At 43.9% G+C, this 15,887-nt stretch overlaps 1 protein-coding gene across 2 annotated transcripts in view; it reads left to right on the top strand.

The window, feature by feature from the left end:
* The window catches only part of LOC140735886 (AP-1 complex subunit gamma-1-like), a 161,602-nt gene that overhangs the window by 66,287 nt on the left and 79,428 nt on the right, over positions 1 to 15,887 (top strand). For both annotated transcript variants that reach the window (XM_073061459.1, XM_073061460.1), the window contains 2 exons: positions 2,743 to 2,856; positions 5,365 to 5,505. In XM_073061459.1, the coding sequence (XP_072917560.1) occupies positions 2,743 to 2,856; positions 5,365 to 5,505 (255 nt within the window). The remainder of the gene's footprint in view (positions 1 to 2,742; positions 2,857 to 5,364; positions 5,506 to 15,887) is intronic.

A 15,887-nucleotide genomic window follows, 5' to 3' on the forward strand; every position in this document is an offset into this window, starting at 1 on the left:
GGAGAAACAACACCTTATATACTGTCTGGGTAGCCTCCAACCTGATGGCATGAACATCGACTTCTCTAACTTCTGTTAGTCCTAACAAAGGGTCTCGGCCTGAAACGTCGACAGCGCTTCTCCCTATAGATGCTGCCTGGCCTTCTGTGTTCCACCAGCATTTTGTGTGTGTAGATAAACTGTACACTGAATTCCATGTAGTTAAGGGGTGAATTCTATATTCCTCAGTTCGTTAAACATAAACCAAGGAAAAGTTAGCAGTCCATTTGCATAGAAGGAGTAAGGTGGAACGAGCAATGGGAATGCCTGTGATGACTAAACAATCACTAAGGAAGAAAGTGGTTTGTTTAAATGACGGAGTTATTTAAGTGGGGCATGAAAAGAGAAACATTGAAGTCATAGTGAGGGGAAACAGACACTGTCTGCTGCAGCAAAGACAGGAGTTAAAAAAAAAGCAGGTTTAAGGAAATCCAACTGATAAGGTAGTTGAGTTGACAGCACAGACAGCAGCATGAGTATGGTATTAAGCTGTTAGGGACATGTGGTTACAGGGTGACCAGAGCTGAGTGGTTATATAGTGTTCTAAAAGAGCAGATGAGAAAGCAAAAGGAGGTGGAGTAGTGAGTCAAGATAAAGAGGCAGTGCATAATTGCAAAGTTGAAGCCAGGGGAAAGAAGACATGGATGAGAGAAGTCTATAGGCCCACAAATCTGACCTCCCTCGATAGAGTGGAACATAAATGGGGAAACATTTAAGATGTATTTGAAGGATCTGCAATTGTCATGGGGAAATTTTAAACTGCATGTTGATTGGATGAACCAAATTTGACAAGGGTATCATAGAAAAGTTATTTGTGGAGTGTGCCTCTTATTACAGAAGCTATGTGCAAACATGCTATTTTAAATTTGATCATGAATTGTAAGAAAGGATTAGCAAGAGTTATAGGTCATGTAGAGGGCAGTAACTATAATATGATAAAACTCTAAATGCAGTTTGACAGTAAACATCACAACCAAAACTACTGTCTTCAATTTAAATAAGGGAAATCGATTTTGAAAAGGTGCAGTTATCTTGCATGGACTGAGAAAATGTGCGGAGTGAGTAACAGGTTAGTAGCTGAGCTCCAGTTGATATTCAGACAGCTGGTTCATGACACTTAGCAAGAATATATCCAAATTAGAGAGAGGCACTGTCTGTCACTAACTAAACCTATAAAATATTAGGAGCAGAATTAGATCATTTGGCCTATTGAATCATGACTTTTTGTTTAAACCCATTCTCTTGCCAGTTAGTTCTCTTGCCATCTAGCAAGATGCTAGAGCTGACATTCAGCGGAAGTGGCTAATAGTTAGGAAAGCTGAAAATAATCATAGAACATCACAGTACAGTACAGGCCCTTAGGCCCACGGTGTTGTTCCAACATTTCACCCTACTCTAAGATCAATCTTTCCTTCACTCCTACATAGCTCTCCACTTTTGTATAAACCATGTGCCTATCTAACAGTTCTTAAGTGCCTCCCTACCCCTGGTAGAGCATTCCGCATACCCACCACTCTCCGTGTAAAGAATTTACCTCTGACATACTCCTTAAACTATCCACCACTTAAAATTATGCCACTTGCGCCCAGGGAAAAAGTCTTTGACTATCCATTCAGTCTATGCCCACCTCTATCAAGTCATCTCTTCTCCTTCGCTCAACAAGAAAGCCCTAGCTTGCGAAAACGTATCCTCACAAAACACTCTCTCTAGTCTAGGCAGGATCCTAGTAATTCTCATTTGCACTCTCTCGAAAGCTTCCACATCCTTCCTATAATGAAGTAACTAGAACTGAACACAATATTCCAAGTGTGGTTTAACCAGGGTTTTATAGAGCTGCACCATGACCTCGTAGTTCTTGAACTCAATCTCCTAACTAATGAAAACAAACACACCTTGTATCTTCTTGACAATCCTGTCAACTTGTGTTGAACTTTGAGGGATATGGATATGAATTCCAAGATCCCTCTGTTCCTCCTTACTTTTAAGAATCGTGCCACTAACCCTGTATTCTTCCTTCAAATTTGACCTTCAAAGTGAATCATTTCAATCTTTTCAAGGGTGCGTGCCATCTGCTACTTCTCAGCCCAGCTCTGCATCCTGTCAGTGTCCTGTTGCAACCTATGACAGCCCTCTACACTATCTACAAATCCACCAATGTCGTGTCATCTACAAACTTACCTACCCCCCTCCCCTTCCATTTATATCACAAAGAGCAAATCCCAAACAGATCACTGTGGAACATTACTGGGCTTTCTTATCAAAGTGCTACAGCTATGGAAGTGAGCTCTGGTCAACACCATATTAGAAGTAAAGGAAATTAATTAAGTGGTTGTGTTTCACTGAAGGCAGGGCTCCACAGATCCTTTGGTAGAGTGTTAACAGTTTAGATAGAAATTGTTGTACCCCTCAGTGGCTGAGAGATGCCAGAATGGTTTCCTTGAAAATAGTATCTCAGCTGCGATCTCTACAGAAATCTCCATTTCTGTAACTCAGTGATCTGGATTCCCAGCACTGCACCATGGAAATTTTGTTAAGCAAGTAGTTCCCAATTTGCCTTTGTACTCTTTCTGTTATAGCATGAGAGCTGTTCCTTTTCTTTCAGTAAATCTCTTCATGGGTTGTGCTTCCTCTCCCATCTATCCTTCTGTATTTTTGTATTATTAAATAAAAATTCTTATTTCAAAAGCTTTTTATTTTCTGAAGGTACGTTGCATTGACGTCACTTTTGAAGATGGTGCAGACAGACCACAATGCAGTACAGAGACACCGGAGTACGATCGTAGACTGCCTCACTGACCTTGATGTCTCCATTAAAAGGTGATGGCCCAATGACTTGTAAAGCAGAACTTACACTGGTAATGGATAAATTTCAGCTTCCGTTTCCTTGATCCTTTAAGATATTGTCGTAAATTAGTTTCCCAGAATTGTCATGGTACAAACGTAAATTTCATATGCAACGAATTGTTAGAAACAAGAACAGAGAGCGTAACACACAAAATGTGATATGCTATTGTGCTCTCTGTTCCCTGTTTCTAACAATATGATTTGTTGTGCTCATTCAAAGCCAATTAGAGGTCACTTGATGTTTTTTCATAGTCCTAGTTACATCTCCAATGTGTTTTTCTAACATTGACCTCCCAGAGATGGTTTGTGCATGGGCTCGGGCAGTAGTTATTGATGAGCTACTTGATATCATGGGGTGGCTCTATTACCAATTACCAGTCTTGAGTGGAAGTCACATTAACTTAAAAACCATTGCGCATAATGGCTTTAGAAACAGAAAGTTACTTTAGGGTACAGGGTGAGGTCATGATTGGTCTGAAGTGAAGGTGAAGTGGTGAAGGTAGAGTGGTGACAAGGTCAGAATTGAGTATTTTAGGTTTTGCTGAGATTAATACTGGAAGTTAATCCCAACACCACTCACCTGCTGTCCTTTAGCTCCTAAGCTTTAGGTAAATGGGTATAAATATCTGCCCCCCACAAAATTTGTCTTCAACTTCATAACTGTAATTCATTCTGTGACTTGCAAATTAATGAGGTATAACAGAGAAGCAATTTTGTTAGCCTGAACAGTTAACACCACAGTTACTGGTACTGAGAGCCCCACGAGTATTTTATTGATCATTGATCATTTTAAATAGTGACATTTTACACATGATAGTTGATTAAAAATAGTTAATATTTCAAGGGTCCTATTTGTGAAAATACAGGATATTACATGATATTTGTGATATTGCAGGATATGATAGGAAATATTTTGGAATATTTCTTGTCAATCTTAGTTTAATGGGGTATGTTTTGAATTATACAACCAGGGTATGTTTATACACAGTGAAAAACGTTTCACAGGAAGAAATTAAATGAGCCACTAAATCTAATAAGGCAGCATTTCCTGGAGTGTGCTTATGCCAATAACCTCCGCTACATTGGATTGGTGGCTAAAGAAAAACAACAGTAGATTATATATTTAGTACAATATTATCAAATTGCACTATCTCTTGAATTTATACATAATATGAGATCTGGTAGAGTTATCCTAAACATATCTATTCACATCTTCAAAGGAATATATGTGGATAGCACTCATCCAGCAGCATTTTCAAGCAATGTACATTTAGATCATGACAAACTTCACTGTAGATCTTGTGTACTATATATGTTTTCTCTTTCTTAATACATAGTCACATTTCTGATGGAGGTTTTCCAGGAAAATTGCTTTGTCTTTCATGAGAGTATATCCATTTGTACTCTGTTTAAAGCAACAAACTTTGTGCTTCCTGGTGGTTTAATTTAGAACTTCTTAGCCAGAATCTATTGGCAGACTCTCTTCTCCTGCCCTGTTTTCCCATCATTCACTACTCACCCTGCTCATACTACCCTATCAACCCATAGGCATCTTTCCTTCTAAGTAGTGGCAAAGCTGCATAGTATTATTTTGATATGTCTCAGAATTATCTTTGTGGTCCCATACTGTTGCCCAACAAGTCCACTTTTAAAGTTAAATCACTTTATAAAAACACGACAGCTGTCTATCGTGTGTAGCTTGTTTGGTAAAGATCCAGGCATTTGTGGAAAAATAAATTTGTGGCAATTGATGAATGTACTGGGATTAAGAACCTTTCCACTTAGCTACTGGTATATGGCCACCATGCGTGATCATCGAGTGTATCCAACCCAATGAGAAATTTGAGATTTATTAAGTTGATTTCTATCCTGCTTTGTCAAAACCATTGATGTAGAGCCTGAAGCTTCATCCAATATGAGGAGACTGGTTTCATTAATCGGTAGCATTATTTTGATCTTTGTGCATGTTGCATAATGTCAGTGGCTTTTCCTGAGCCGTATCCCCATGATATGCATTATACAAAGAATCACATGAAGACAACAAGGTAATTGGTTTGTATAATTGTATCCAAGTGAATAATTTTCATGTTCTAAAAACAACTCATTGTGAAATTGTTAATAATTTAATTTGATTCTACTGTGCTGGCAATATATTTTTCACATCTGTTGGCACCAGAACAGTTCTGAAAACCTAGTGAATTTGTCGAAGTTGCATTAGGCAGCATAAGACTGGGAGCACACACTCAGAGGTCACTTTATTAGGTACAGAGAGTGCCTAATTAAGTGATGACTGAGTGCCTATGTTTGGTAAAGGAGATGGTACTGCAATCATATATGCCTTTTGCTTTCATTTCAGTTTTTTTTTTCTAATTTACTAGTTGTTCATTTCTGAATCCAAATTTTAGACATTCTGAATGGAGGTTGTGCTACCATCTATGAAAGAGCAGCTTTAATGCAACTACTTTGTTCTTTGTCACCTAGACGTGCGATGGATTTGTGCTTTGCCCTGGTTAATGGCAGTAATGTTCGAGGAATGATGAAAGAATTGCTCTATTTTCTGGACCACTGTGACCCGGAGTTTAAGGCTGATTGTGCTTCAGGAATATTCCTGGCAGCGGAAAAGTAAGTAAGGAAATGTCATTTGTGCTTTTGCCTTAAGGCATGGCTGTTACTACTCTATGCCCAGGTTGATTTAAGCTACTAAAACCACAAATTTAGTTTGTTCTTGGACTGCTTACATTCTTGTGCTGAAGGTTAAGCTTGTGTGCAACACATGCACAATTTTGTGTTTAAAAATACTTATTAGCTCACATTTCTTCCACCTATCACAATAATGTTGTTTTTAATTTAACACTAAACTTCCTGTTCAATACAAAATCAATCTTTACCAACTATAGGATAGAGTTATAACATAAAAAAGCATAGAAACAGGCCCTTCTGCCCAACTGGTCCATGCATCTTCCAAGCCTCATCCATCCAAATACCTCTTACCCACCTTGATCACTCTCTACCCTCTGTGTAAAAAAAAATTATATATATGTGTGTGTATGTATATAAAATTATGTATGTGTGTGTATACATATATTAGTTTTGTACTCTCTTAAGAACTATGACTGGAACCTGATCTGTAATCCTCATGTTTTTAGAAACCTCTTTGAGGTCACCCCTCATCTTCCTACATTCTAGAGAATAAAGGCTGAGTGTGGCCAACCTCTCCCTATAACTCGGGCCCTTTAGTCCAGACAGCACCCTCTTAGCTTGACAATGTATTTCCTGTAACAAGATGATGTTACGTACCCCGTAACTGGGTCACTTACCAGCAAAGATAGAGAGGTCCGTTGAAGTCTGATGGTACTATTTTTAAAAGTATTTATTGATAAAGGGGCACAAAATAAGATTAATGCAAACATACAGATCATATACGTCGTCAATACTAAATCTAAAAGCGCGGGTATAATAATAATCAATAAGAAATAGCTCTATCGTTGTCTAGGGGATAATGTATTGTCCGATGGAAATATAAAAGTCACTGTCATTCAAGCTGCAGCTCTTTGGGTTTAAGAGAGACGGTTTTAAACTTGCCCAGGTCTTTTATGATGCCAGTCCTTTGAGTCGGGGGAGTTGATTTCCCCGTTGCTAGCTAAAAGCCGTTTTCCGTCGTTCCAGCCACCAGTCCCAAGCAACGGAACTGAACGCACATGGCCTCCTTCAAATGGCTTCCCGCTATTACAGGATCACTAGCGTTGCTTCTGGTGCGTCTGAGGGGCTGTTCCTACAGACCCTCTTTTATCCTGACTTGCAGGGTTGTAGATGTCAATCAGGTTGGGGTGATGCAATTTCTTTCTCACCCAGCCCACTTTGCCTGAGGGCAGTGTTACGAACCCCGTAACTGGGTCACTTACCAGCAAAGATAGAAAGGTCCGTTGAAGTCTGATGGTACTATTTTTAAACGTTTTTATTTATAAAGGGGCACAAAAATAAAGTTAATACAAATAATAAATTCAGATAATATACGTCGTCAATACTCAATCTAAAGCGCAGGTATAGTAATAATCATCAATAAGAAGTAGCTCTATCGTTTTGTCTAGGGGTAAGAATATTGTCCGATGGAAATATAAAAGTCTCTCGAGTTCATGCAGGCTTTAGCCTTTCGGGGACCGCTGGGTTTCACGTGTTGGAGAGAGAGAGAGAGATTTTTGGTGAAAAAAGAAACTTGCCCAGTCTTTTAGGACACAAACCGTTGAATCGGGAACGTGGGTTCCCCGTTGTTAGATCAAAGTCCTTTTCGGTGTTATCAGCCATCCGTTCCCCAGGCCAGGGGAAACGGACCACACGTGGCTTCCGAATAGCTTCCCGTTATCATGGGAGCGATGAGCGATGGTGTCTCCTTCTGGTGTGTCGCTAGGGGACTGCCCCCTGCAGCCCCTCTTTTATCTTGACTTGCAGGGTTGTAGATGTCAATCAGGGTGGGGTGATGCAATCCCCAGCCCACATTGCCCGAGGGTGTACACGTAGCCCTGAGAGCTGGCACGTAGTATAGGATTGCAATCCACAAAGGTGTCTCCAAGAAACAATGGTCAAATCCGTTGCTTTGTCCTGCTGAGGATTCTCTCTCATTTCCTGGGTCCAAGACCCGAATTAATAGCAATCTTGCGATTCTCAAGAAGGAGGGGGCTGGGATCATAACACCTCCCCTCTTAAAAACGTTTTTACCAGCGGTTAAAACGGAGTGGTACAGAGTCTTACAGGATTTTAGAATCTAACATAATACAAAAGCTTTTCTTTTAACTACAGAGCCATACAGTTATACATTTAATTCAGCATCTAGATAAACAATCCGCTAGCACATTATCACTCCCCTTAATGTGCTGTATCTTAATATCGAATTATTGCAGCATCAGACTCCAGCTCAATAACCTCCTGTTTTTATTTTTCATATTGGCCAGGAATACCAACGGGTTGTGATCGGTATAGACCACTAGGGGTTTTTGCGCTAGACAAATGTACACTTCGAAATGTTGTATCGCCAACACAAGTGCCAACAATTCCTTTTCCATGGTAGAGTAATTCCTCTGGTGTACATTGAACTTCCGAGAGAAATATGCTACCGGGTGCTCCACTCCATCCCCTGCTTGCTGTAATAGGACTGCTCCTGCAGCCTCATCACTCGCGTCCGTTGCCAAGGAGAAGGATGCTAACAAATCGGGTGCTTTAACACAGGGTGATGGCACAATATGGCTTTTAACTTTTCAAAAGCATTCTGACAAGAATGACCCCACTCAAATTTTTCGTCCTTCTGTAGGAGTTTTGTAAGGGAAAATTTTTACAGAATTTCCGATAGTATCCCACCATGCCCAAAAACCTCCTCAGGGCCCTTTTATTGTAGGGTACAGGGACCTCAGAAATAGCCTGGACCTTCGCCTGCACAGGAGCCAACTGCCCTTCTCCCACCACATACCCCAAATAGGTGATCGTGGCATGACCAAATTCACTCTTTGCGAGGTTTACTGTAAGGTGGGCTGCCGACATTTGGGTAAACAGATTTTCTACAGCCTCCAGGTGCTCCCCCCAGGTGTCATTCCAAACTACCACATCGTCAAGATAAGCCTTGGTGTGGGTTAACCCCTTTATCACAGCATCTATCATCCGCTGAAATGTCCCTGGTGCATTTTTCATCCCAAACGGCATAACGTTGTACTCGTACAACCCGGATGGGGTGACAAAGGCTGAAATCTCTCGAGCCCTGTCCGTTAAAGGAACGCACCAGTACCCCTTTAACAAGTCAATTTTTGTGATGTACCTCGCCTTCCCCACTTGATCAATGCAACCATCCACCCGGGGGATAGGGTAAGCATCTGTCTGGGTGACCGCGTTGACCTTCCGGTAATCGGTACAGAATCTTATGGTCCCGTCCGGCTTTGGGACAACCACGCAAGGAGAAGCTCACGCGGAAGAGGATTCGCGGATTATCCCAGCAGCTAGCATATGTTCAATCTCCTTTCCTACTAGCTGGCTCTTTTCAGAATTCATCCGATAAGGGGCCTGTTTTATAGGTTGGGTTGAGGTAACTATCACATCATGTTTCGTCCCACTACACCTTCGGGGAACATCTGGGCATAAGTCTGCATGCCGGTTAATGAGCTGTATTACCTGCTCCCGCTGTTCAGGCTTTAAGTGGCTAACTTTATCCGCAAGGCTTGCCAATACGATAGAGTTCTCCAATCTGGTGGGGACTATACCTATCTTTTCAAACCGCTCTGGTCCCTCCTTACCATCCCCCTCTACCTCATCGGTTTTCATGGCCGCACCGACCACCGCGGGGGTGGTTTCATGGTACCTTTTCATCATGTTCACGTGGACTAATTGGGTCGGCTTTCGCCGGTCGGGGGTTTCAATCACGTAATTCAGCGAGTCTATTTTCTTACGCACTGTATATGGTCCTTGAAACCTCGCCTGAAGGGGTTGGGTAACTACCGGAAATAGGACCAAAACCTGGTCGCCTACATGAAACTCTCGTTCTCTCGCTCTCGGGTTATACCACTGACTCATTTTGTCCTGGGAGTCTTTAAGGTTTTCTTTTGCCAAGGCGCATACTTTATGCAGCCTTTCCCGGAATTTCAGAACATAGTTGATCACACTGACTTGAACGGTTGGGCTAGACCACTTTTCTTTCAGTAGGGTTAGAGGTCCCCTGGGCCTGTGACCGAAAACGAGCTCAAACGGACTGAACCCCAGTGAGCACTGGACTGTATCCCTTACGGCAAATAACAGAAGGGGTAAAGCCTCATCCCAGTCTCGAACATTCTCCTGACAATAAGTTTTAAGCATGGTCTTTAGTGTAGCGTGGAACCTTTCCAACGCTCCTTGGGATTCCGGGTGGTACGCAGAGGCTAGAATTTGTTTGACCCCTAGCTGGGTCATCATCTGCCGAAATGCGCTAGACGTGAATGTACTCCCCTGATCCGATTGTATCTCCTTAGACAGCCCCACTGTGGTAAAGAATTTAATGAGGGCCTTCACCACCACAGAGGTCCTAATATTACCCAGAGGCACAGCCTCTGGAAAGCGTGTAGCGGCACACATCAGGGTCATGATATACTGCCGCCCACTCGCAGTTTTAGGTAAGGGTCCCGCAAAATCCACAATGATTCGGGAGAAAGGCTCCTCGCATGCGGGGATGGGTCGGAGGGGTGCCTTAGGGATAACTTGGTTCGGCTTACCCACCACTTGGCATGTATGACACCTTTTACAATACTCAGTAATATCTTTTCTCAGGTTTGGCCAATAGAACTCTCTCTGAACCCGATCCACTGTCTTCGTTATTCCCAAATGCCCACCTAAAGGTCCCTTATGAGCTAATTTCAAAATTTCATCCCGATACACTTTCGGAACTACTATCTGATGTACCACCGCCCAGTCCTCATCGACCGGCACCGTGGGGGGCCTCCATTTCCTCATCAACACACCCTCCTTCAGGTAGTAACCCTCGGGCTCTGTCTCAACCTCGGTCTCAGAAAGAACCAACTTTCTCAAGGCTATCAGCTCCGCGTCACCTTCCTGTTCCCGTACAAACTCTCTTCTTGCTAAGGGCAGGTCTACCTCCCCCCGTTTACTCTCTCCTCCCTCCCTACTCTCCGGTTTACCTTCCTCTGACCCTCGCTGGTACAGAGTCGGTAAAAACATTTCGGCCAAATCAAAACTGGCCAGATTTAAACTGCTCTCGGTCTCAGCTGCCTTTTTCGACATGCTGCGAGTGACCGCGCATGCGGGATAGATCTTAGGATCTGAGGGAGGGGCCTCAACCCTCGCAGGCTGGGTTGTCAGCTTCATGGCCGCACCCATCTTCCCACCCGCTAGGTCGTTACCCAGAAGGACGTCCACACCTTCCCCCGGCAACTCCGGCAGGACCCCCAGTTCCACTGGTCCCGACACCAACTCACAATCTAGAAGGACCCTATGCAAAGGCACCACTTTGGTCCATTTTCCTATGCCTCTCAGGGCTAACTCTCCCGTCTGAGGTCCGAACTCTAACACTTTACTGCTAATCAATGATAGCTCAGCCCCACTGTCTCTCCAGATCCATACTGGAATTTGTGGGCCTCCCTCCTCCACAGACACGGTTCCTTCGGAACTAAACGTCTCACGCCCCTCCTGTACTCCATCTACCGGGGGCCCTCTCGCCGATTTTCTGATCGACGCAATACAGCCTATAGTGATAGCTGCTTTCCCTTTTTCTGGCTCCTTCCTCGGAGCGGGGCATTTAGATGCAATATATCCCACCTTTCCACAATTAAAACAGGTCAAACCAGGAAATCTCCAGGTTTCTGGCCTGTTATCCTCACTTTTTCTGCTAGCTCCCGGCTGAGTTTCTCCCTTAGCCGGTGGGCTTTCCCTACCGTTCCCACGGTCTCTCGGGTAACTTTTTGTCGAGGAAAACTTTGTCTTGTGGGTTAGGGCATATTCATCTGCGAACCTAGCAAATTCTGAGATGGACTTATTCGGCCTCTCATTCAAATACATCCGGATCTCTTCCGGAACACAACCTTTAAATTCCTAATCAAAAGTAACTCCCTGAGACGCCCATAATCCTCGTCCACCTGTTCTGCGGTGCACCAACGGTCCAAGAGCACACCCTTCTCATGGGCTAGCTCGGTATACGTTTGATTCCACCCTTTCCTTAAATTTCTGAACTTTTGTCTGTACGCCTCAGGTACCAATTCATAAATCCGGAGAATGGCCTCCTTTACTTCGGCATAATTCTCCGCTTCTCCCTCCTCCATGGACAATGCCGCATATGCTCGTTGTGCCTTCCCTTTTAACACACTTTGTAACAACGCCACCCACTGCTCTTTGGGCCACTTCTGATTCACTGCCACCTTTTCAAAAAGCAAGAAATAACTACCAACATCCGTCTCCTCGAACGGAGGTACTAACCTCAACTCCCGACTAACATTAAACCGCTCCTCTCGGTCTGACCCTTGATCTCTTCGCTCTTGCCTTAACTTCTCCATCTCCAAGTCATGTTTCCTCTGTTTCTCTGCCTCCTCATACTCTCTCTCCCTCTCTTTTTCAGCTGTTTCCAGCTGTTTTAACTGAATTTCATGCTCTCTTTGCCTCTTGGCTCGGTCCTGCTCTTTTTTCACCTCTAACCCCTTTAGTTGGAGCTCATGCTCCCGTTTCACCTCTAATTCCTTTAGCTGGAACGCCTGCTCCCCTTGTTTGTCGGCCCTTTCTTTATCCTTCTCAGCTGCTTCCAGCTGCTTTCCTTTAATTTCATGTTCCAACCTTAATTTCTCCAACTCTAACTGATCCGTCCCACTCGCTAGTATCTTTTCAGGGATATTTTCCAATACCTCAGCTGTAAACACATTCTTCCCAATGTAATACTGAGTTATGGCCCTTCGCACCTCCCGCTTTTTCATTGACGACCTCACCTCTGTGAGGCTTAACCCCTTCGCCAAATTTACCAAGTCTAATTTGGTGGCCGCCTCTAGTGCCCCCAGAGTCGGATTTCCCATAAATTCCTCCACGTCCATCTTTGCTGGTTTCCCGTCTGGCTACCCGCATACCAGATCCAAGTTTGGACTTACAATCCCGATTCACTGGCCTCCCAATTTGGTGTCAAATCCTGAGACGAGAACCCCCAAGTTGTTACAAACCCCGTAACTGGGTCACTTACCAGCAAAGATAGAGAGGTCCGCTGAAGTCTGATGGTACTATTTTTAAACGTTTTTATTTATAAAGGGGCACAAAAGTAAGGTTAATACAAACATTCAGATAATATACGTCGTCAATACTCATTCTAAAGCGCAGGTATAGTAATAATCATCAATAAGAAGTAGCTCTATCATTTTGTCTAGGGGTAAAAATATTGTCCGATGGAAATATAAAAGTCTCTCGAGTTCATGCAGGCTTTAGCCTTTCGGGGACCGCTGGGTTTCACGTGTTGAAGAGAGAGAGAGAGAGATTTTTGGTGAGAAAAGAAACTTGCCCAGTCTTTAGGACGCAAACCGTTGAATCGGGAACGTGGGTTCCCCGTTGTTAGTTCAAAGTCCTTTTCGGTGTTATCAGCCATCCATTCCCCAGGCCAGGGGAAACGGACCACACGTGGCTTCCGAATAGCTTCCCGTTATCACGGGAGCGATGAGCGATGGTGTCTCCTTCTGATGCGTCGCTAGGGGGACTGCCCCCTGCAGCCCCTCTTTTATCTTGACTTGCAGGGTTGTAGATGTCAATCAGGGTGGGGTGATGCAATCCCCAGCCCACATTGCCCGAGGGTGTACACGTAGCCCTGAGAGCTGGCACGTAGTATAGGATCGCAATCCACAAAGGTGTCTCCAAGAAACAATGGCCAAATCCGTTGCTTTGTCCTGCTGAGGATTCTCTCTCATTTCCTGGGTCTAAGACCCGAATTAATAGCGATCTTGCGATTCTCAAGAAGGAGGGGCTGGGATCATAACAGCGGTCACGTAGCATAGCATCTCAATCCACAAATGTGTCTCCAAGAGACAATGGCCATGTCCCGTAGCTTTACATCGCCGGGGAATGAGGCATTTTGCACGTCTTCTCTTATTTCCTGGGTCCCCTGACCCAACCCAATAGTGATCTTGCGGTTCTCACAAAGGAGGGGGCTGCAGGCATAACACCCCCCTTCTTCAATGCGTTTTTACCAGCGGTTAAAACGAAGTAGTACAGAGTCTTACAGGATTGTGGAATCTACCACAATACAAAAGCTTTTCCTCTTCACTACAGAGTAATACAGTTATACATCCAATTCAGCATCCAAACAGTTAACGATTACAGTGTCACTTCCTTTACTAGCTTAACATCTTGTACCTTACTAAAGTCTTTTAGCATCAGACTTCAATTTAATAACCACCTATTTTTTTTTCAGCAAACAAAACTAAAGAGTTGTGATCTTAAGCTTGCGTGTATACTACAAAAGGTCATGCAAATACCAATCGTTATGTTGTTTTCAAATTTAACAGGCAGGCTTCCATGGGAGTTGTCTTTTATTATTCACAGGCTTTGTCGAAATCCCTTAAAACCGGTTTCTGCTATTTAAAAATGGCGTCCCCCATTAACCCTCGCCTCTTTTCCAGTTATTTCCCACGTGGGGAGCTCAGGTAGCCTGGCAAAATAGGCTTTTTGCCACTTCTTTCATAGGAGTTATTTTATCAACACTGTGTCCCAAACTTAGACCATCTTCTGAATTTCCACCCAATTCTTTAATTTTACACAGGTGGCTAGCCCTCTCGTCAGGACCCTTCAGGCTATTGGTTTTTAATTCGAACCCTTTGTTCAAGCAGCATTTCAAATTCTGCCTTTTCACACCACATTCTGGAATAACAATAGTGTGGGGGCCCCCCGTCAAAATCTGTAAGCGATCTGCAGGGTTTAAAATTTCTTCATTCGATTCGGGAACTACAGATTTCCCGTTTCCTTCAATAATAATATTTATCTCCCCATTTTTGAGCTCCGCATTAACTTTCAACACACCTTCGAGCACAAACACCTGGGAACTCTCACTTCCCACTATTACCAAGGTTAACCCTTTCTTCACTGAACCAGGTCTATCTGACCCAAAAGGACGGCCGTCTCGTTCAACTGAATCAAATACCTCAGACTTTTTCTGAGCTCCGTTACTAGGTTCAGTACCACGTGCATCCCTATCTTGGATACACTCAAACGGGACATTGGCCTCTTCCAGGCTTTCAATACCCGTACCCTTTTCAAATTCTAAATTCCCCTGATCCTCCCAGTTACTCTCTGGGCAACTCCCTTCCGGAGTAACCTCAACCCCGCGGGCTGAAACAACCCCATCTGCCAACCCAGCAGACTTCTTCAAGGCAAGGGCACCCTTTTCATCTAGGACTGCCCTCATTTCATTATCGGGAACACCTTTAGAATTTTCAACTTCTTCAAACAGTTCTGCCAAACCAGACAGATCATCCATGTCCAACTCTGAACCTCTTAACCGCTCTAACGGTTCCTCATCTTTATTTTCTGCCTCTAGAACCTTTCTCCTCGCTAAGGGCAGATCTACCCCCTCTCCCTTACCCTCTTTCACTTTACTACTCTTCGTTTTACCACCCTCTAAACCCTCGTGGTACAGGGTCGGTAAAAACGTCTCGGCCAAATCGAAACTGGCCAGATTTAAACTGCTCTCGTTCTCAGCTGCCTCTCTCGACAGGCTGCGAGTGACCGCGCATGCGGGATAACTCTTGGAATCTAGGGGCGGAGCCTCAACACTCACAGGCTGTTTGGTCAGCTTCATGGCTGCCCAAACCTTACCACCTGCTAAATTGTTACCAAGAAGGACGTCCGCATCGGTTCTCGGGAATTCTGATCGCACCCCTATTTCAACTGGTCCAGACACCAGCTCACAATCCATAATGACCTTATGTAAGGGCACCATTTCTGTCCCTTTACTTATTCCTTTCACAGCTACCATTCTTGTCTTGCGACCAAACTCTAGTACCTTACTGCTGATCAATGACAGCTCAGCCCCTGTGTCTCTCCAGATCCGTACGGGAACTGGTGTGTCTCCCTCCCTCACAGACACGGTTCCGTGTGACAGACAAGTCTCAGACCCTTCTCGTACTCTGTCTACCCAGGGCTCTCTTGTCGATTTACTGATTACCACGACACATCCGATAGGGACTGCTGCTTTCCCTTTTCCTGTCTCTTTCCTCGGAGCAAAGCACCGAGATGCAATATGCCCACTCTTTCCACAATTAAAACAGGTCAAGCCCGGAAATCTCTGTCCGTCTGGCCTTTCCCCCTCAACCTTACCACTAGCTCCCGGCGGGACCTCTGCCTCAGACGGCGGACTTTCTCGATTGTTCCCACGGTCTCTCTGGGAACTTTTATTTGAGGAAAACTTTGTCTTGTGGGTTAAGGCATATTCATCTGCGAATCTAGCAAATTCTGAGATGGACTTATTCGGCTTCTCATTCAAATACATCCGGATATCCTCCGAAACACAACCTTTAAATTCCTCA

This window comes from Hemitrygon akajei, chromosome 11 (assembly GCF_048418815.1).
Source record: "Hemitrygon akajei chromosome 11, sHemAka1.3, whole genome shotgun sequence".
Classification (NCBI taxonomy): domain Eukaryota; kingdom Metazoa; phylum Chordata; class Chondrichthyes; order Myliobatiformes; family Dasyatidae; genus Hemitrygon; species Hemitrygon akajei.